The sequence below is a fragment of the Oncorhynchus mykiss genome, chromosome 11 (genome assembly GCF_013265735.2).
Source record: "Oncorhynchus mykiss isolate Arlee chromosome 11, USDA_OmykA_1.1, whole genome shotgun sequence".
NCBI lineage: Eukaryota > Metazoa > Chordata > Actinopteri > Salmoniformes > Salmonidae > Oncorhynchus > Oncorhynchus mykiss.
Genome location: NC_048575.1, coordinates 5345010 through 5367244, shown reverse-complemented (window position 1 = coordinate 5367244; position 22235 = coordinate 5345010). Strand labels below are relative to the sequence as shown.

At 52.3% G+C, this 22235-nt stretch overlaps 1 protein-coding gene across 2 annotated transcripts in view; it reads right to left on the bottom strand.

Annotated features, from left to right (window-relative positions):
• Nucleotides 1-22235, bottom strand: part of LOC110536532 (nuclear receptor coactivator 2) — a 236266-nt gene that overhangs the window by 62202 nt on the left and 151829 nt on the right. For both annotated transcript variants that reach the window (XM_036934699.1, XM_036934700.1), the window contains exon 10: nt 20167-21856. In XM_036934699.1, the coding sequence (XP_036790594.1) occupies nt 20167-21856 (1690 nt within the window). The remainder of the gene's footprint in view (nt 1-20166; nt 21857-22235) is intronic.

The following is a 22235-nucleotide window of genomic DNA, read 5'->3' as shown; positions in this document are numbered from 1 at the left end:
CGCACGCACGCACGCACCACGCACGCACGCACGCACTCACACCACACACACACACACACACACACACACACACAACACACACACACACACACACACACACACACACACACACACACACACACACACAGGCCCATTAGAAACAGGAATTCATAATACATAAATATTTCTATAAATAAAATGTCTGTCCCTCCGCCAAGCTGGACAAATAGAAACACAGCTATGAGAATAATGTGATAGTGTGTGTGGCATATTCAAGCTTACTGCTTACTGTGCAATACTGTTGTCAGAGTTTGTCCAGGTCAGATCAACATAAGACTTCATTAACCCTTAATTCATAGCTTAGAACCTATTCAACTACTACAAGCCTGCACGTCCCATGTCCCAATAACAGTGAGGGTAGTCTACTGTAGGTAGAGCGCAAAACACACATCCACACCAACACACATCCACACCAAAACACACATCCACTTTCATACCAAAACACACACCCACACCAAAACACACATCCACTTTCATACCAAAACACACATCCACACCAAAACACACATCCACACCAAAACACACATCCACACCAAAACACACATCCACGTTCATACAAAAACACACATCCACTTTCATACCAAAACACACATCCACACCAAACACCATCCACTCCAAAACACACATCCACTCCAAAACACACATCCACTTTCATACCAAAACACACATCCACACCAAAACCACATCCACTTTCATACCAAAACACACATCCACTTTCATACCAAAACACACATCCACACCAAAACACACATCCACACCAAAACACACATCCACACCAAAACACACATCCACTTTCATACCAAAACACACATCCACACCAAAACACACATTCACTTTCATACCAAAACACACATCCACACCAAAACACACATCCACTTTCATACCAAAAACACATCCACACCAAAAACACACATCCACACCAAAACACACATCCACACCAAAACACACATCCACTTTCATACAAAAACACACATCCACTTTTCATACAAAACACACATCCACACCAAAACACACATCCACTTTCATACCAAAACACACATCCACACCAAAACACACATCCACTCCATAACACACATCCACACCAAAACACACATCCACTTTCATACCAAAACACACATCCACTTTCATACCAAAACACACATCCACACCAAAACACACATCCACACCAAACACACATCCACACCAAACACACATCCACACCAAAACACACATTCACTTTCATACAAACACACATCCACACCAAAACACACATTCACTTTCATACCAAAACACACATCCACACCAAAACACACATCCACACCAAAACACACATTCACTTTCATACCAAAACACACATCCACACCAAAACACACATTCACTTTCATACCAAAACACACATCCACACCAAAACACATATTCACTTTCATACCAAAACACACATCCACACCAAAACACACATTCACTTTCATACCAAAACACACATCCACAACAAAACACACATCCACTTTCATACCAAAACTCATATCCATTCATTTATTTCAATTGACTGACTTCTATGAACTGTAACTCAGCAAAATTGTTGAAACTGTTGCATTTACCACACACACACACACACACACACACACACACACACACACACACACACACACACCTTTAAAACATTGATTTAGGTTACTCTACCTACTGTTGTAGGGCGAGGAGAGACCTAAGAGAGAGTAAATAAGTTGTAGTGTCTAAGAATCAACAGGAGGCGGCAGCACACTAGACGGCACTGTTACAGCTCTACTCAGAGAGCAACATTCACCTGCTTTAATTCTCACCCTCTCCCAACTTAGTTTCCCCTCTCTATCCCCATCTCTTCCCCTCTCTCTCCCCATCTCTTCCCCTCTCTCTCCCCATCTCTTCCCCTCTCTCTCCATCTATTCCCCTCTCTCTCCATCTCTTCCCCTCTCTCTCTCCATCTCTTCCCCTCTCTCTCTCCATCTCTTCCACTCTCTCTCTCCATCTCGTCCCCTCTCTCTCTCCATCTCTTCCCCTCTCTCTCCCTCATCTCTTCCCTCTCTCCATGTCGTCCCCTCTCTCTCTCCATCTCTTCCCCTCTCTCTCCCTTTCTCTTCCCCTCTCTCTACATCTCTTCCCCTCTCTCTCTCCATTTCTTCCCCTCTCTCTCTCTCTCTCTCTCCATCTCGTCCCCTCTCTCTCTCTCCATCTCTTCCCCTCTCTGTCTCTCCATCTCTTCCCCTCTCTCTCCCCATCTCTTCCCCTCTCTCTCCCCATCTCTTCCCCTCTCTCTCTCCATCTCTTCCCCTCTCTCTCCCCATCTCTTCCCCTCTCTCTCTCCATCTCTTCCCCTCTCTCTCCATCTCTTCCCCTCTCTCTCCATCTCTTCCCCTCTCTCTCTCCATCTCTTCCCCGTTCTCTCCCCATCTCTTCCCCTCACTCTCTCTCCATCTCTTCCCCTCACTCTCTCTCCATCTCTTCCCCTTTCTCTCTATCTCTATCTCTTCCCCTCTCTCTCTCTCCATCTCTTCCCCCCCCTCTCTCTCCATCTCTTCCCCTCTCTCTCTCCCCATCTCTTCCCCTCTCTCTCCATCTCTTCCCCTCTCTCTCTCCATCTCTTCCCCTCTCTCTCCCCATCTCTTCCCCTCTCTCTCCCCATCTCTTCCCCTCTCTCTCTCCATCTCTTCCCCTCTCTCCCCATCCCTTCTCTTCCCCTCTCTCTCTCCATCTCTTCCCCTCTCTCTCATCTCTTCCCCTCTCTCTCCATCTCTTCCCCTCTCTCTCTCCATCTCTTCCCCGTTCTCTCCCCATCTCTTCCCCTCACTCTCTCTCCATCTCTTCCCCTCTCTCTCTCTCCATCTCTTCCCCCCCCCTCTCTCTCCATCTCTTCCCCTCTCTCTCCATCTCTTCCCCTCTCTCTCTCCATCTCTTCCCCTCTCTCTCCCCATCTCTTCCCTCTCTCTCCCCATCTCTTCCCCTCTCTCTCTCCATCTCTTCCCCTCTCTCTCCCCATCTCTTCCCCTCTCTCTCTCCATCTCTTCCCTCTCTCTCCATCTCTTCCCCTCTCTCTCTCTCTCCATCTCTTCCCCTCTCTCTCCATCTCTTCCCCGTTCTCTCCCCATCTCTTCCCCTCACTCTCTCTCCATCTCTTCCCCTCTCTCTCTATCTCTTCCCCTCTCACTCTCTCCATCTCTTCCCCCTCTCTCTCTCCATCTCTTCCCCTCTATCTCCCCATCTCTTCCCCTCTCTCTCTCTCCATCTCTTCCCCCCTCTCTCTCTGCATCTCTTCCCCTCTCTCTCTCTCCATCTCTTCCCCTCTCTCTCTCTCCATCTCTTCCCCTCTCTCTCTCTCCTCCATCTCTTCCCCTCTCTCTCTCTCCTCTCTTCCCCTCTCTCTCTCCATCTCTTCCCTCTCTCTCTCCATCTCTTCCCCTCTCTCTCTCCATCTCTTCCCCTCTCTCTCTCTCTCATCTCTTCCCCTCTCTCTCCCCATCTCTTCCCCTCTCTCTCTCCATCTCTTCCCCTCTCTCTCCCCATCTCTTCCCCTCTCTCTCTCTCCATCTCTTCCCCTCTCTCTCCATCTCTTCCCCTCTCTCCATCTCTTCCCCTCTCTCTCTCCATCTCTTCCCCTCTCCATCTCTTCCCCTCTCTCTCTCTCTCCATCTCGTCCCCTCTCCATCTCTTCCCCTCTCTCTCCCCATCTCTTCCCCTCTCTCTCTCTCTCTCACCATCTCGTCCCCTCTCTCTCTCTCCATCTCTTCCCCTCTCTCTCTCTCCATCTCTTCCCCTCTCTCTCTCTCCATCTCTTCCCCTCTCTCTCTCCCATCTCTTCCCCTCTCTCTCTCCATCTCTTCCCCTCTCTCTCTCTCCATGTCATCCCCTCTCCATCTCTTCCCCTCTCTCTCTCCATCTCTCCAACTCGTCCCCTCTCCATCTCTTCCCCTCTCTCTGTCTTTTTCACCTCTCCCCCCTCTCTCTTTTTCACCTCTTCTGAAAACTAGCAATGTTAATATGAATAAGGAGGAATGTGTGATGCTTGAGCTAGTTACCTGACAGGACTGGAAGGAGAGGGGAGCTAGTTACCTGACAGGACTGGAAGGAGAGGGAGCTAGTTACCTGACAGGACTGGAAGGAGAGGGGAGCTAGTTACCTGACAGGACTGGAAGGAGAGGGGAGCTAGTTACCTGACAGGACTGTAAGGAGAGGGGAGATAGTTACCTGATAGACGGGAAGGAGAGGGGAGCTAGTTACCTGACAGGACTGGAAGGAGAGGGAGCTAGTTACCTGATAGGACTGGAAGGAGGGGAGCTAGTTACCAGACAGGACTGGAAGGAGAGGGGAGCTAGTTACCTGATAGGACTGGAAGGAGAGGGGAGCTAGTTACCAGACAGGACTGGAAGGAGAGGGGAGCTAGTTACCTGATAGGACTGGAAGGAGAGGGGAGATAGTTACCTGACAGGACTGGAAGGAGAGGGGAGGGGAGCTAGTTACCAGACAGGACTGGAAGGAGAAGGGAGCTAGTTACCGGACAGGACTGGAAGGAGAGGGGAGCTAGTTACCGGACAGGATTGGAAGGAGAGGGAGCTAGTTACCTGACAGGATTGGAAGGAGAGGGGAGCTAGTTACCGGACAGGACTGGAAGGAGAGGGGAGCTAGTTTCCTGATAGGACTGGAAGGAGAGGGGCGCTAGTTACCAGACAGGACTGGAAGGAGAGGGGAGCTAGTTACCGGACAGGACTGGAAGGGGAGGGGAGCTAGTTACCTGACAGGACTGGAAGGAGAGGGGAGCTAGTTACCAGACAGGACTGGAAGGAGAGGGGAGCTAGTTACCGGACAGGACTGGAAGGAGAGGGGAGCTAGTTACCTGATAGGACTGGAAGGAGAGGGGCGCTAGTTACCAGACAGGACTGGAAGGAGAGGGGAGCTAGTTACCTGAACGGACTGGAAGGAGAGGGGAGCTAGTTACCTGAAAGGACTGGAAGGAGAGGGGCTAGTTACCTGACAGGACTGGAAGGAGAGGGGAGCTAGTTACCTGACAGGACTGGAAGGAGAGGGAGCTAGTTACCTGAACGGACTGGAAGGAGAGGGGAGCTAGTTACCAGACAGGACTGGAAGGAGAGGGAGCTAGTTACCTGACAGGACTGGAAGGAGAGGGGAGCTAGTTACCTGAACGGACTGGAAGGAGAGGGGAGCTAGTTACCTGACAGGACTGGAAGGAGAGGGGAGCTAGTTACCTGACAGGACTGGAAGGAGAGGGGAGCTAGTTACCTGACAGGACTGGAAGGAGAGGGGAGCTAGTTACCTGACAGGACTGGAAGGAGAGGGGCGCTAGTTACCGGACGGGGACCGGCCCACAGTCAAAGGAGAGGGGGCCGGCCCACAGTCAAAGGAGAGGGGACCGGCCCACAGTCAAAGGAGAGGGGACAGGTCCACAGTCAAAGGAGAGGGGACCGGCCCACTGTCACACTCTCTCTCCCATCTCTTCCCCTCTCTCTCTCCATCTCTTCCCCTCTCTCTCTCCATCTCTTCCCCTCTCTCTCTCCATCTCTTCCCCTCTCTCTCTCCATCTCTTCCCCTCTCTCTCCATCTCTTCCCCTCTCTCTCTCCATCTCTTCCCCTCTCTCTTTCCATCTCTTCCCCTCTCTCTCTCCATCTCTTCCCCTCTCTCTCTCCATCTCTTCCCCCTCTCTCTCTCTCCATGTCATCCCCCCTCTCCATCTCTTCCCCTCTCTCTCTCCATCTCTCCAACTCGTCCCCTCTCCATCTCTTCCCCTCTCTCTGTCTTTTTCACCTCTCCCCCCTCTCTCTTTTTCACCTCTTCTGAAAACTAGCAATGTTAATATGAATAAAGGAGGAATGTGTGATGCTTGAGCTAGTTACCTGACAGGACTGGAAGGAGAGGGGAGCTAGTTACCTGACAGGACTGGAAGGAGAGGGGAGCTAGTTACCTGACAGGACTGGAAGGAGAGGGGCTAGTTACCTGACAGGACTGGAAGGAGAGGGGAGGTAGTTACCTGACAGGACTGTAAGGAGAGGGGAGATAGTTACCTGATAGACGGGAAGGAGAGGGGAGCTAGTTACCTGACAGGACTGGAAGGAGAGGGGAGCTAGTTACCTGATAGGACTGGAAGGAGAGGGGAGCTAGTTACCAGACAGGACTGGAAGGAGAGGGGAGCTAGTTACCTGATAGGACTGGAAGGAGAGGGGAGCTAGTTACCAGACAGGACTGGAAGGAGAGGGGAGCTAGTTACCTGATAGGACTGGAAGGAGAGGGGAGATAGTTACCTGACAGGACTGGAAGGAGAGGGGAGGGGAGCTAGTTACCAGACAGGACTGGAAGGAGAAGGGAGCTAGTTACCGGACAGGACTGGAAGGAGAGGGGAGCTAGTTACCGGACAGGATTGGAAGGAGAGGGGAGCTAGTTACCTGACAGGATTGGAAGGAGAGGGGAGCTAGTTACCGGACAGGACTGGAAGGAGAGGGGAGCTAGTTTCCTGATAGGACTGGAAGGAGAGGGGCGCTAGTTACCAGACAGGACTGGAAGGAGAGGGGAGCTAGTTACCGGACAGGACTGGAAGGGGAGGGGAGCTAGTTACCTGACAGGACTGGAAGGAGAGGGGAGCTAGTTACCAGACAGGACTGGAAGGAGAGGGGAGCTAGTTACCGGACAGGACTGGAAGGAGAGGGGAGCTAGTTACCTGATAGGACTGGAAGGAGAGGGGAGCTAGTTACCTGACAGAACTGGAAGGAGAGGGGAGCTAGTTACCTGATAGGACTGGAAGGAGAGGGGCGCTAGTTACCAGACAGGACTGGAAGGAGAGGGGAGCTAGTTACCTGAATGGACTGGAAGGAGAGGGGAGCTAGTTACCTGAAAGGACTGGAAGGAGAGGGGAGCTAGTTACCTGACAGGACTGGAAGGAGAGGGGAGCTAGTTACCTGACAGGACTGGAAGGAGAGGGGAGCTAGTTACCTGAACGGACTGGAAGGAGAGGGGAGCTAGTTACCAGACAGGACTGGAAGGAGAGGGGAGCTAGTTACCTGAACGGACTGGAAGGAGAGGGGAGCTAGTTACCAGACAGGACTGGAAGGAGAGGGGAGCTAGTTACCTGACAGGACTGGAAGGAGAGGGGAGCTAGTTACCTGAACGGACTGGAAGGAGAGGGGAGCTAGTTACCTGACAGGACTGGAAGGAGAGGGGAGCTAGTTACCTGACAGGACTGGAAGGAGAGGGGAGCTAGTTACCTGACAGGACTGGAAGGAGAGGGGAGCTAGTTACCTGACAGGACTGGAAGGAGAGGGGCGCTAGTTACCGACGGGGACCGGCCCACAGTCAAAGGAGAGGGGGCCGGCCCACAGTCAAAGGAGAGGGGACCGGCCCACAGTCAAAGGAGAGGGGACAGGTCCACAGTCAAAGGAGAGGGGACCGGCCCACTGTCACACTCTCTCTCCCATCTCTTCCCCTCTCTCTCTCCATCTCTTCCCCTCTCTCTCTCCATCTCTTCCCCTCTCTCTCTCCATCTCTTCCCCTCTCTCTCTCCATCTCTTCCCCTCTCTCTCCATCTCTTCCCCTCTCTCTCTCCATCTCTTCCCCTCTCTCTTTCCATCTCTTCCCCTCTCTCTCTCCATCTCTTCCCCTCTCTCTCTCCATCTCTTCCCCTCTCTCTCTCTCCATGTCATCCCCTCTCCATCTCTTCCCCTCTCTCTCTCCATCTCTCCAACTCGTCCCCTCTCCATCTCTTCCCCTCTCTCTGTCTTTTTCACCTCTCCCCCCCTCTCTCTTTTTCACCTCTTCTGAAAACTAGCAATGTTAATATGAATAAAGGAGGAATGTGTGATGCTTGAGCTAGTTACCTGACAGGACTGGAAGGAGAGGGGAGCTAGTTACCTGACAGGACTGGAAGGAGAGGGGAGCTAGTTACCTGACAGGACTGGAAGGAGAGGGGAGCTAGTTACCTGACAGGACTGGAAGGAGAGGGGAGGTAGTTACCTGACAGGACTGTAAGGAGAGGGAGATAGTTACCTGATAGACGGGAAGGAGAGGGGAGCTAGTTACCTGACAGGACTGGAAGGAGAGGGGAGCTAGTTACCTGATAGGACTGGAAGGAGAGGGGAGCTAGTTACCAGACAGGACTGGAAGGAGAGGGGAGCTAGTTACCTGATAGGACTGGAAGGAGAGGGGAGCTAGTTACCAGACAGGACTGGAAGGAGAGGGGAGCTAGTTACCTGATAGGACTGGAAGGAGAGGGGAGATAGTTACCTGACAGGACTGGAAGGAGAGGGGAGGGGAGCTAGTTACCAGACAGGACTGGAAGGAGAAGGGAGCTAGTTACCGGACAGGACTGGAAGGAGAGGGGAGCTAGTTACCGGACAGGATTGGAAGGAGAGGGGAGCTAGTTACCTGACAGGATTGGAAGGAGAGGGGAGCTAGTTACCGGACAGGACTGGAAGGAGAGGGGAGCTAGTTTCCTGATAGGACTGGAAGGAGAGGGGCGCTAGTTACCAGACAGGACTGGAAGGAGAGGGGAGCTAGTTACCGGACAGGACTGGAAGGGGAGGGGAGCTAGTTACCTGACAGGACTGGAAGGAGAGGGGAGCTAGTTACCAGACAGGACTGGAAGGAGAGGGGAGCTAGTTACCGGACAGGACTGGAAGGAGAGGGGAGCTAGTTACCTGATAGGACTGGAAGGAGAGGGGAGCTAGTTACCTGACAGAACTGGAAGGAGAGGGAGCTAGTTACCTGATAGGACTGGAAGGAGAGGGGCGCTAGTTACCAGACAGGACTGGAAGGAGAGGGGAGCTAGTTACCTGAATGGACTGGAAGGAGAGGGGAGCTAGTTACCTGAAAGGACTGGAAGGAGAGGGGAGCTAGTTACCTGACAGGACTGGAAGGAGAGGGGAGCTAGTTAACCTGACAGGACTGGAAGGAGAGGGGAGCTAGTTACCTGAACGGACTGGAAGGAGAGGGGAGCTAGTTACCAGACAGGACTGGAAGGAGAGGGGAGCTAGTTACCTGACAGGACTGGAAGGAGAGGGGAGCTAGTTACCTGAACGGACTGGAAGGAGAGGGGAGCTAGTTACCTGACAGGACTGGAAGGAGAGGGGAGCTAGTTACCTGACAGGACTGGAAGGAGAGGGGAGCTAGTTACCTGACAGGACTGGAAGGAGAGGGGAGCTAGTTACCTGACAGGACTGGAAGGAGAGGGGCGCTAGTTACCGGAACGGGGACCGGCCCACAGTCAAAGGAGAGGGGGCCGGCCCACAGTCAAAGGAGAGGGGACCGGCCCACAGTCAAAGGAGAGGGGACAGGTCCACAGTCAAAGGAGAGGGGACCGGCCCACTGTCACACTCTCTCTCCCATCTCTTCCCTCTCTCTCTCCATCTCTTCCCTCTCTCTCTCCATCTCTTCCCCTCTCTCTCTCCATCTCTTCCCCTCTCTCTCTCCATCTCTTCCCCTCTCTCTCCATCTCTTCCCCTCTCTCTCTCCATCTCTTCCCCTCTCTCTTTCCATCTCTTCCCCTCTCTCTCTCCATCTCTTCCCCTTTCTCTCCCCATCTCTTCCCCTCACTCTCTCTCCATCTCTTCCCCTCTCTCTCTCTCCATCTCTTCCCCTCTCTCTCTCTCCATCTCTTCCCCTCTCTCTCTCTCCATCTCTTCCCTCTCTCTCCCCATCTCTTCCCCTCTCTCTCCATCTCTTCCCCTCTCTCTCTCCATCTCTTCCCCCCTCTCTCTCTGCATCTCTTCCCCTCTCTCTCTCTCCATCTCTTCCCCTCTCTCTCCCCATCTCTTCCCCTCTCTCTCCCCATCTCTCCCCATCTCTTCCCCCTCTCTCCCCATCTCTTCCCCTCTCTCTCTCCATCTCTTCCCCTCTCTCTCTCCATCTCTTCCCCTCTCTCTCTCCATCTCTTCCCCTCTCTCTCCCCATCTCTTCCCCTCTCTCTCTCTCCATCTCTTCCCATCTCTCTCCATCTCTTCCCTCTCTCTCCATCTCTTCCCCTCTCTCTCCATCTCTTCCCCTCTCTCTCCATCTCTTCCCCTCTCTCTCTCCATCTCTTCCCCTCTCTCTCCCCATCTCTTCCCCTCTCTCTCTCCATCTCTTCCCCTCTCTCTCCCCATCTCTTCCCCTCTCTCTCTCTCCATCTCTCCCCATCTCTTCCTCATCTCTTCCCCTCTCTCTCCCCATCTCTTCCCCATCCCTTCCCCTCTCTCTCCCCATCTCTTCCCCTCTCCCTCTCTCCATCTCTTCCCCTTCTCTCTCCATCTCTTCCCCTCTCCATCTCTTCCCCTCTCTCTCTCTCTCCATCTCGTCCCCTCTCCATCTCTTCCCCTCTCTCTCCCCATCTCTTCCCCTCTCTCTCTCTCTCCATCTCGTTCCCTCTCTCTCTCTCCATCTCGTCCCCTCTCCATCTCTTCCCCACTCTCTCTCTCTCCATCTCGTCCCCTCTCCATCTCTTCCCCTCTCTCTCTCTCCATCTCGTCCCCTCTCCATCTCTTCCCCTCTCTCTCTCCATCTCTCCAACTCGTCCCCTCTCCATCTCTTCCCCTCTCTCTGTCTTTTTCACCTCTCCCCCCCCTCTCTCTTTTTCACCTCTTCTGAAAACTAGCAATGTTAATATGAATAAAGGAGGAATGTGTAATGCTTGAGCTAGTTACCTGACAGGACTGGAAGGAGAGGGGAGCTAGTTACCTGACAGGACTGGAAGGAGAGGGGAGCTAGTTACCTGATAGGACTGGAAGGAGAGGGGAGCTAGTTACCAGACAGGACTGGAAGGAGAGGGGAGCTAGTTACCGGACAGGACTGGAAGTAGAGGGGAGCTAGTTACCTGACAGGACTGGAAGGAGAGGGGAGCTAGTTACCGGACAGGACTGGAAGGGGAGGGGAGCTAGTTACCTGATAGGACTGGAAGGAGAGGGGAGCTAGTTACCAGACAGGACTGGAAGGAGAGGGGATGGGAGCTAGTTACCTGATAGACTGGAAGGAGAGGGGAGCTAGTTACCGGACAGGACTGGAAGGAGAGGGGAGCTAGTTACCTGACAGGACTGGAAGGAGAGGGGAGCTAGTTACCTGACAGGACTGGAAGGAGAGGGGAGCTAGTTACCTGACAGAACTGGAAGGAGAGGGGAGCTAGTTACCAGACAGGACTGGAAGGAGAGGGGAGCTAGTTACCTGAACGGACTGGAAGGAGAGGGGAGCTAGTTACCTGACAGGACTGGAAGGAGAGGGGAGCTAGTTACCTGACAGGACTGGAAGGAGAGGGGCGCTAGTTACCGGACGGGGACCGGCCCACAGTCAAAGGAGATGGGACCGGCCCACAGTCAAAGGAGAGGGGACCGGCCCACAGTCAAAGGAGAGGGGACCGGCCCACAGACAAAGGAGAGGGGACCGGCCCACAGTCAAAGGAGAGGGGACCAGAACACAGTCAAAGGAGAGGGGACCGGCCCACAGTCAAAGGAGAGGGGACCGGCCCACAGTCAAAGGAGAGGGGACCGGCCCACAGTCAAAGGAGAGGGGACCGGCCCACAGTCAAAGGACAGGGGACCGGCCCACAGTCAAAGGAGAGGGGACCTGCCCTAAGTCAAAGGAGAGGGGACCGGCCCACAGTCTAAGGAGAGGGGACCGGCCCACAGTCAAAGGAGAGGGGACCTGCCCTAAGTCAAAGGAGAGGGGACCGGCCCACAGTCTAAGGAGAGGGGACGGGCCCACAGTCTAAGGAGAGGGGACCGGCCCACAGTCTAAGGAGAGGGGACCGGCCCACAGTCTAAGGAGAGGGGACCGGCCCACAGTCTAAGGAGAGGGGACGGGCCCACAGTCTAAGGAGAGGGGACCGGCCCACAGTCAAAGGAGAGGGGACCGGCCCACAGTCAAAGGAGAGGGGACCGGCCCACAGTCAAAGGAGAGTTTGTCACTGATCACATAAAGAGGTGGTGCTGCTCTGGCAATGTCACACACACACAGGAAGTGAGTAAACGGTGCTGGCATACAGGAAGATATGGCAGGAAGAGAGGACCTTAATGAGGTCAGGGATGATGTCATGTGCTCTGATCATCCCCCTTTTCTCTCCTCTCGTCTTCCCTCCTCCATCTTATATTCTCCACCTCTACATCCTTCTCCTTTCCTTATCTATCTTCCACACTATCCTCCTCTCAGAAACCCAATCACTTGCTTTCTATCCTTCCTCTCCTCCCACCCACCTCCCTCTACTCTACTTCCTTCGCCTCTTCCTCCCAACCTCTCCTCTCCTCCCTCCCTCCCCTCTCCTCCCTCCGTCCCTCTCCTTCCTCCCCCCCCTCTCCTCCCACCCACCTCCATCTACTCCCCTCTCCTCTCCTCCTCCCCTCTCCTCCCACTCACCTCCCTCTCCTCCCTATCCTCCCACCCACCTCCATCTACTCCCACCCACCTCCCTCTCCTCCCACCCAACTCCCTCTACTCCCCTCTCCTCTCCTTCCTCCCTCTCCTCCCACCCACCTTCCTCTCCTCCTCCTTCCTCTCCTCCCACCCCCCTCACCTCCCCCTCCGCATCCCACTTCTCCCTCCGCATCCCTCTTCTCCCCCCGCCTCCTTCTCCTCCCCCTCCCTCTCCTTCCTCCTCCTCCTCCTCCTCCCCACCCTCTCCTTCCTCCCTCTCCACCCTCTCCTTCCACCCTCTCCTCTCCTCTCCACTCCTCTACTTCCTCTCCTCTACTTCCTCTCCTCTACTTCCTCTCCTTCCTCTCCTCTACTTCCTCTCCTCTCGTCTCCTCTCCTCTACTTCCTCTCCTCTCCTCCTCTCTACATCCTCTCCTCTCCTCTCTACTTCCTCTCCTCTCCTCTCCTCTCCTCCTCTCTACTTCCTCTCCTCTCCTCTCCTCTCCTCTCCTCTCCTCTCTACCTCCTCTCCTCTCCTCTCCTCTCATTGGAAGACTCCATCGGTTAGATTAGTTCACTGTAGGAAATAGGGTGCCACAAACTGTAAATGATTGACAACAAGTATTTTGCAACAACAATACCAACGATACCAGACAGAAGATCTCTGACCATCCGACTAGAAACGGGAACCGAGAGAGAGCGAGAGAAGAAGTAAACAGAAGAAGAATTGCCCATTCCTACCTCACTCCCTTCCTTCCTTCTGAGAAAAACAGGCCAGCATCAGATCAGTGGTTGGTTCTCTGTGATTCTCTCAACTGCCTACATAGTTCAGACGAGGTCTTTTCTAGATGGCTACATATCACAAATCATTTGGCCAGCTGCCAACCATAGGGATTACAGTAGTGGACTGGCTGAAGGTCAGAGAGGGAACCAACTTCTCCTAACCCAGGTGGCAGTAGTGAGGTCATCAGTAGTGGACGGGCTGAAGGTCAAAGAGGGAACCAACTTCTCCTAACCCAGGTGGCAGTAGTGAGGTCATCAGTAGTGGACTGGCTGAAGGTCAGAGAGGGAACCAACTTCTCCTAACCCAGGTGGCAGTAGTGAGTTCATCAGTAGTGGACGGGCTGAAGGTCAGAGAGGGAACCAACTTCTCCTAACCCAGGTGGCAGTAGTGAGTTCATCAGTAGTGGACGGGCTGAAGGTCAGAGAGGGAACCAACTTCTCCTAACCCAGGTGGCAGTAGTGAGGTCATCAGTAGTGGACTGGCTGAGGGTCAGAGAGGGAACCAACTTCTCCTAACCCAGGTGGCAGTAGTGAGGTCATCAGTAGTGGACTGGCTGAAGGTCAGAGAGGGAACCAACTTCTCCTAACCCAGGTGGCAGTAGTGAGGTCATCAGTAGTGGACGGGCTGAAGGTCAGAGAGGGAACCAACTTCTCCTAACCCAGGTGGCAGTAGTGAGGTCATCAGTAGTGGACGGGCTGAAGGTCAGAGAGGGAACCAACTTCTCCTAACCCAGGTGGCAGTAGTGAGGTCATCAGTAGTGGACTGGCTGAGGGTCAGAGAGGGAACCAACTTCTCCTAACCCAGGTGGCAGTAGTGAGGTCATCAGTAGTGGACTGGCTGAAGGTCAGAGAGGGAACCAACTTCTCCTAACCCAGGTGGCAGTAGTGAGGTCATCAGTAGTGGACTGGCTGAGGGTCAGAGAGGGAACCAACTTCTCCTAACCCACTAATTCAGAACACATTTACTTGGCCACATAAGAAATGTATCTCTCTTCAGATGATAAGAACAGTGACAGCAGGTGGCAGTAGTGAGGTCATCAGTAGTGGACGCTGATTACGTCTTCTTTCCCACAGAGCACCTGTATAACCCTGGCTGAAGCCCAGCTCCGGACTCCAGGAGAGGTGAAAGGAAGTTGATTAGCTGGACAAACTCTATCCTGTCTCATATGGAGAGGTGAGGCAAAGCTCAACTTCAGCCAGTCCACTACTGTAGTCCCTCTCTGACCTTCATCCAGTCCACTACTGTAGTCCCTCTCTGACCTTCATCCAATCCACTACTGTAGTCCCTCTCCTCTCTGACCTTCAGCCAGTCCACTACTGTAGTCCCTCTCTGACCTTCATCCAGTCCACTACTGTAGTCCCTCTCCTCTCTGATTTCTCATTTAGCTCTGAGTTCATCAATAATTCAGCCCTCAAATCAAATTGTACTTCTTAGTTGCATACACATATTTAGCAGATGCTATTGCGGGTGTAGCGAAATGCTTGTGAACAGAGAGAGGATAGAGGGAGAGTAGGAGAGGATAGAGGGAGAGATAGAGAGGATAGAGGGAGAGATAGAGAGAGGGAGAGAGCGAGAGAGGATAGAGGCGATCGTGAGAGAAGATTTAGAGAGAGGAGAGAGGAAAGCGCGAGAGGATTGAGGGAGCAAGAGAGAGAGGATAGAGGGAGAGAAAGAGGATAGAGGGAGAGAGAGAGAGGATAGAGGGAGTGAAAGAGAGGATAGAGGGAGTGAAAGAGGGGATAGAGGGAGAGAGGATAGAGGGAGAGAGGATAGAGGGAGAGGATAGAGGGAGAGAGGATAGAGGGAGAGAAAGAGGGGATAGAGGGAGAGAGGATAAAAGGTGAGAGGATAGAGGGAAAGAGGATAGAGGGAGTGAAAGAGGATATAGGGAGAGAAATAGAGGATAGAGGGAGAGAGGATAGAGGGAGAGAGGATAGAGGGAGAGAAAGAGGGGATAGAGGGAGAGAGGATAGAGGGAGAGAGGATAGAGGGAGTGAAAGAGAGGATAGAGGGAGAGAGGGAGAGGGAGAGGGAGAGAGAGGGAGAGAGGATAGAGGGAGAGAGGATAGAGAGAGAGAGGATAGAGAGAGAGGATAGAGGGAGAGAGGATAGAGAGAGAGGATAGAGGGAGGATAGAGGGAGAGAGGATAGAGGAAGAGAAAGAGGGGATAGAGGGAGAGAGGATAGAAGGTGAGAGGATAGAGGAAAAGAGGATAGAGGGAGAGAGGATAGAGGGAGAGAGGATAGAGAGAGAGAGGATAGAGAGAGAGGATAGAGGGAGAGAGGATAGAGGGAGAGAAAGAGGGGATAGAGGGAGAGAGGATAGAAGATGAGATGATAGAGGAAAAGAGGATAGAGGGAGAGAGGATAGAGGGAGAGAGGATAGAGAGAGAGGATAGAGGGAGTGAAAGAGAGGATAGAGGGAGAGAGGATAGAGGGAGAGAAAGAGGGGATAGAGGGAGAGAGGATAGAAGGTGAGAGGATAGAGGAAAAGAGGATATAGGGAGAGAGGATAGAGGGAGAGAGGATAGAGAGAGAGGATAGAGAGAGAGAGAGAGGATAGAGAGAGAGGATAGAGAGAGAGGATAGAGAGAGAGGATAGAGGGAGAGAAAGAGAGGATAGAGGGAGAGAGGATAGAGGGAGAGAAAGAGAGGATAGAGGGAGAGAGGATAGAGGGAGAGAGGATAGAGGGAGAGAGGATAGAGAGAGAGGATAGAGAAAGAGAGGATAGAGGGAGAGAGGATAGAGGGAGAAAAAGAGAGGATAGAGGGAAAATAACGCTCATGCAATGTTCTCATGAAGTGTCTAGAACATGACTATGATATAGTCTGAGAACGTTGTAACCGCGTACTGAGTACGTTTGGTGGGACGTTGATGGAAGATTCTCCTAACCCACAGAAAACTGGAATATTCACGAAACGTGAACATTATTACCAGGTTCTGGGTAGGTTCTGTTTGACATTACGGGAACGGTCTCTTGGAAACATTCCTATGAAAACCGTAGCTAAATGACCGAACAAAACTCTTAAGGGAACGTTCTGAAAACGTTTGTTGTCAGCTGGGCTGTTTCATTTGGCATTGGACGAATGGAGGGCTGTTTTTTGGCCCATTATTAAGAACAAATTATTTTTTACAATGACGGCCTAGGAACAGTGGGGCAGAACGACAGATTGGTACCTTGTCAGTTCTGGGGTTTGAACTTGCAACCTTCTGGTTACTAGTCCAACACTCTAACCACTAGGCTACCTGCCACCTCTACACTCTAACCACTAGGCTACCCTGCAGCCTCTACACTCTAACCACTAGGCTACCCTGCCACCTCTACGCTCTAACCACTAGGCTACCTGCCACCGATACACTCTAACCACTAGGCTACCTGCCACCTCTACACTCTAACCACTAGTCTACCTGCCACCTCTACACTCTAACCACTAGTCTACCTGCCACCTCTACACTCTAACCACTAGGCTACCTGCCACCCCTACACTCTAACCACTAGGCTACCCTGCCACCTCTACACTCTAACCACTAGGCTACCTGCCTCCTCTACACTCTAACCACTAGGCTACCTGCCACCCCTACACTCTAACCACTAGGCTACCTGCCACCTCTACACTCTAACCACTAGGCTACCCTACCACCTCTACACTCTAACCACTAGGCTACCCTGCCACCTCTACACTCTAACCACTAGGCTACCTGCCACCTCTACTCTCTAACCACTAGGCTACCCTACCACCTCTACACTCTAACCACTAGGCTACCTGCCACCCCTACACTCTAACCACTAGGCTACCTGCCACCTCTACACTCTAACCACTAGGCTACCCTACCACCTCTACACTCTAACCACTAGGCTACCTGCCACCCCTACACTCTAACCACTAGGCTACCCTGCCACCTCTACACTCTAACCACTAGGCTACCTGCCTCCTCTACACTCTAACCACTAGGCTACCCTGCAGCCTCTACACTCTAACCACTAGGCTACCCTGGCGGTTGAGGTAAAACGTCCTTCTGCCACCATCTCTCACCTCGCAGTCGTACCCGCGTGTGTGTGTGTGTGTGTGTGTGTGTGTGCAGGTACTTCATAGACGGCAAGCACCCTACCCCTACAGTGAAACACTTGAAACATCCCTGCTGCCAACCAATACTCCTCTGACAAAGAAACGGGTTTTAGTTCCAAGAGGAGTTTTCGGCCGCCGTTACCCAACACTACTTAAACAGTGCTCTCCTCATGATCCAATAGCGAAAGCAGGAATTTCCACCTCTCTTTTTACTGTGGTAATTAATCGCTGGAGGGGTTTACTTAAGAGGCAGAGAAAGAGAACACACTGTTTTCTTTAGGGTGTATCCCCAGTAGTACATTACACCCTACACCCTTCCTTCAGTTTCTTTAGGGTGTATCCCCAGTAGTACATTACACCCTACACCCTACACCCTTCCTTCTTTAGTAGGGACGGGATGCTCCCAGCATTGCACTATTTGTTCCATGGCTAAAATGACAACCCGAAGCAGACCTAACTCTTTGGGTCCTGATAACCTCCTGTATGTAACTTATTGTGTGCTATAGTTTGTAAAATAAATGTCTGGATGACACCATAATGATGATCGTTTCCAACATTAGGGCTCTTTTCCTGAAGATGTAAAGTCTGTGTCGTGTTTCGTTTCCTTTGCCACGATACTGGTATCATGCTGGCCCTACTTTCTAGGGTGGATCCATTGTACCTCATTACACCCTGTCTTCTCTTTCAGCTTGCTAGCAGCTGTTCTGACATTCCCACATCCTGTTCTGACATTCCCACATCCTGTTCTGACATTCCCACATCCTGTTCTGACATTCCCACATCCTGTTCTGACATTCCCACATCCTGTTCTGACATTCCCACATCCTGTTCTGACATTCCCACATCCTGTTCTGACATCCTGTTCTGACATTCCAACATCCTGTTCTGACATTCCCACATCCTGTTCTGACATTCCCACATCCTGTTCTGACATCCTGTTCTGACATTCCAACATCCTGTTCTGACATTCCCACATCCTGTTCAGACATTCCCACATCCTGTTCTGACATTCCGATATTCTGTTCTGACATCCTGTTCTGACATTCTGTTCCGACATCCTGTTCTGACATCCTGTTCTGACATTCCAACATCCTGTTCTGACATTCCCACATCCTGTTCTGACATTCCCACATCCTGTTCTGACATCCTGTTCTGACATTCCAACATCCTGTTCTGACATTCCCACATCCTGTTCAGACATTCCCACATCCTGTTCTGACATTCCCACATCCTGTTCTGACATTCCAACATTCTGTTCTGACATTCCAACATTCTGTTCTGACATTCCAACATTCTGTTCTGACATTCCAACATTCTGTTCTGACATTCCAACATTCTGTTCTGACATCCTGTTCCGACATTCTGTTCTCACATTCCAACATTCTGTTCTGACATTCCAACGTCCTGTTTTGACATTCTAACATTCTGTTCTGACATTCCAACATTCTGTTCTGACATTCCAACATTCTGTTCTGACATTCCAACATCCTGTTCTGACATCCTGTTCTGACATCCTGTTCTGACATCCTGTTCTGACATCCTGTTCTGACATCCTGTTCTGACATTCCAACATCCTGTTCTGACATTCCCATATCCTGTTCTGACATTCCCACATCCTGTTCTGACATTCCGATATTCTGTTCTGACATCCTGTTCTGACATCCTGTTCCGACATTCTGTTCCGACATTCCAACATCCTGTTTTGACATTCCAACATTCTGTTCTGACATTCCAACATTCTGTTCTGACATTCCAACATTCTGTTCTGACATTCCAACATTCTGTTATGACATTCCAACGTCCTGTTCTGACATTCTAACATTCTGTTCTGACATTCCAACATTCTGTTCTGACATTCCAACATTCTGTTCTAACATTCCAACATCCTGTTCCGACATTCTGTTCTAACATCCTCTTCTGACATTCTCCATCATACCATCGGTGTAATGCATCTGACTTGAAATATCACTGGATATGTAAATGTATAGTTTATTTATATCCCATTGAGATTTTACATTTTGAATGTCACAAAATGTGACGGAAAATGACAATGTGACAGCTCAGTAGCCTATGACTGGTGTGTCTCTTCACAGCCCAGAGGACAATAGTGGTATTCAGCCTTCATATTGTGAGCTACAGGAAGGAGCCTTCTTTAACATCACAGAGACTACAGCAGGGAAGATGTCACAGAGACTACGGAGGGGAATGTATCACAGAGACTACGGCAGGGAAGATATCACAGAGACTATGGCAGGGAAGATATCACAGAGACTATGGCAGGGAAGATATCACAGAGACTACGGCAGGGAAGATATCACAGAGACTACGGCAGGGAAGATATCACAGAGACTACGACAGGGAAGATATCACAGAGACTACGGCAGGGTAGATATCACAGAGACTACGGAGGGGAATGTATCACAGAGACTACGGCAGGGAAGATATCACAGAGACTACGGAGGGGAATGTATCACAGAGACTACGGCAGGGAAGATATCACAGAGACTACGGAGGGGAATGTATCACAGAGACTACGGCAGGGAAGATATCACAGAGACTACGGCAGGGAATATTTCACAGAGACTACGGCAGGGAATATATCACAGAGACTACGGCAGGGTAGATATCACAGAGACTATGGCAGGGTAGATATCACAGAGACTACGGCAGGGAAGATATCACAGAGACTACGGCAGGGAAGATATCACAGAGACTACGGCAGGGAAGATATCACAGGGACTACGGAAGGGTAGATATCACAGAGACTACGGCAGGGAAGATATCACAGAGACTACGGCAGGGTAGATATCACAGAGACTACAGAGGGGAATGTATCACAGAGACTACGGCAGGGAAGATATCACAGAGACTACAGCAGGGAAGATGTCACAGAGACTACGGCAGGGAAGATATCACAGAGACTACGGCACATGATCCTCCGGCCACTCACCTGTTCAGCGCGGTCGTATCCTGAATCCTGTTTCTCCGTCTTCACCTGCCCTCCTGCTCCCTCCGTCTTCCCCTGCCTCGCCTTCATCCCACTGTCCTCTTTATCCATCAGATACCTCAGCAGGGCGTTGTCCTTCTTATTGGGACTCAGGGGCTCCTGTTTGGGTGTGAGGTTCCCGTCCGTACCGTGTCCCGTCTGTCTGTTACCACACCCACCTTGCTCCCCCAGCTCCCTGCCCGTGGCCTCAGCAGTGAGCTTGGCCAGGTCCACAGGAGAGGTGCTGTTCTGGAGCAGCCTGTGAAGTATCTTGTGTTTATCCTTTAGGGAGGTGGCGTGGCCCCCTGGAGCGTAAGGGCCCCCCAGCCCTGACGAGGGGTCCTTGGGGTCCCCTCCTCCGTTGGGGGACAAAGGGGTGTCGAGGGGTTGGGACTTGGTGGTGAGAAGCTGGAGGAGTTTGGTGTGGCCCTTGTTGTCACAGCGTTGTCTACGGCTCTGTGCGCCGGAGCCACCGTCGAGGCCATCCCTCTCCTCTGTGATGTCAGCGTGGTTACCGTGGGTACCATGGTTACCGTGGGTACCGTTCCCATCTGTATGTCTCTGGTCATATTGTCCACCCTGACCATGTTCCTGCTCTCTGCCCAAAGAGTCCCCATTTCCCTTACCGCCGCCAAGCTTCGACATCATGTGAGGGTTGACTCCTGATCCCAACGCCATCCCAGCGGGCGATCCCATCGTCTTCCTGTCAGGTGATCCCAGGGCGTGTGTTTGAGGATGCTGGCCCCCTGCGCCGTGAGGGTGTGTGTGTTCACCACTGCCTTCTCTGACCCCGTGACACTCACTCAGAGCCTGCAGGGCCGACAGAGAACTACTGCCGTAGCTGTGGCTGTTAGCATAGCTGTTAGCATGACTGTTAGCATGGCTGTTAGCATGGCTGTTAGCATGACTGTTAGCATGACTGTTAGCCGCAGGACCGCTACCTCCTACTGCAACCCCTGTTCCAGACCCAGCCATCCCCACAGGGGAGGGCGAGTGCAGGCTTGGGGCCAAGCGAGGGCTCCCTGCCATCCCTGGACTTGCCCTGTGCCTAGGGGACAACATAGAAATCTGTTGCCCCAGATGGGCCCCTCCGGCTGGGCTAGGGCTGCTTCGAGACGGGCTGCTCATCCTCCAATTAGCCCCTTGATGGTTAGGGTGGATGTGGAGGTTCATGCCTCCCTGTAACCCTCCGGAGTGGCCCATGGGCTGGGGGGGGCAGCCGTAGTGGTAGTCCTGTATGTGTTCCGACCCTGGCCCCATGGCTCCGAGCCCTGGTTCTCTGGACCCTGGCCCCATGGCTCCGAGCCCTGGTTCTCTGGACCCTGGCCCCATGGTTTCGAGCCCTGGTTCTCTGGACCCTGGCCCCATGGGTCCGAGCCCTGGTTCTCTGGACCTTGGCCCCATGGGTCCGAGCCCTGGTTCTCTGGACCCTGGCCCCATGGCTCCGAGCCCTGGTTCTCTGGACCCTGGACTTCCATGAGGAGGGGAACAGAACGTGCTGTTGGAGCTGATTGTAGTGTCCTGTCCCTGGGGGCCCAAACCAGAGAGGGTCCCCTGGGTTGGAGGGGTTATGGAAGGGTTGGGGCTGATCCCTGGCCCCTGTCCACCGGGCCCCATGTCTTGACCCGGGCCCAGATCAGACCTTGATTGTTCCCTGATGGAGGAAGATACAGCCATATTTAGAGTAGTAACTACTAACCTACACAAACTGGCAACCTGCTGCTAACAAACTTTATCCTCCACACACACACACACACACACACACACACACACACGTCCCAAATGACACCCCATGAGCTCTGGGCAACAGTAGTACCATTATATAGGGCTGGTTAACTTGCTCAGCCTTTTGTAGGCTCGCAGAACAAATGCCAAAACCAGGGACCCCCGACCAAAACAACTCAGTCGGGGTCTTAACTTACTGTTGAGTTAGAATAGTACAATAACCTACATCAGCAGTTTTCCTCATGTTATGTCAGCTAACATTTATGTTTAGATTGGTGAGTTAGTCTAGCCAGAATTGCAGGAAATGA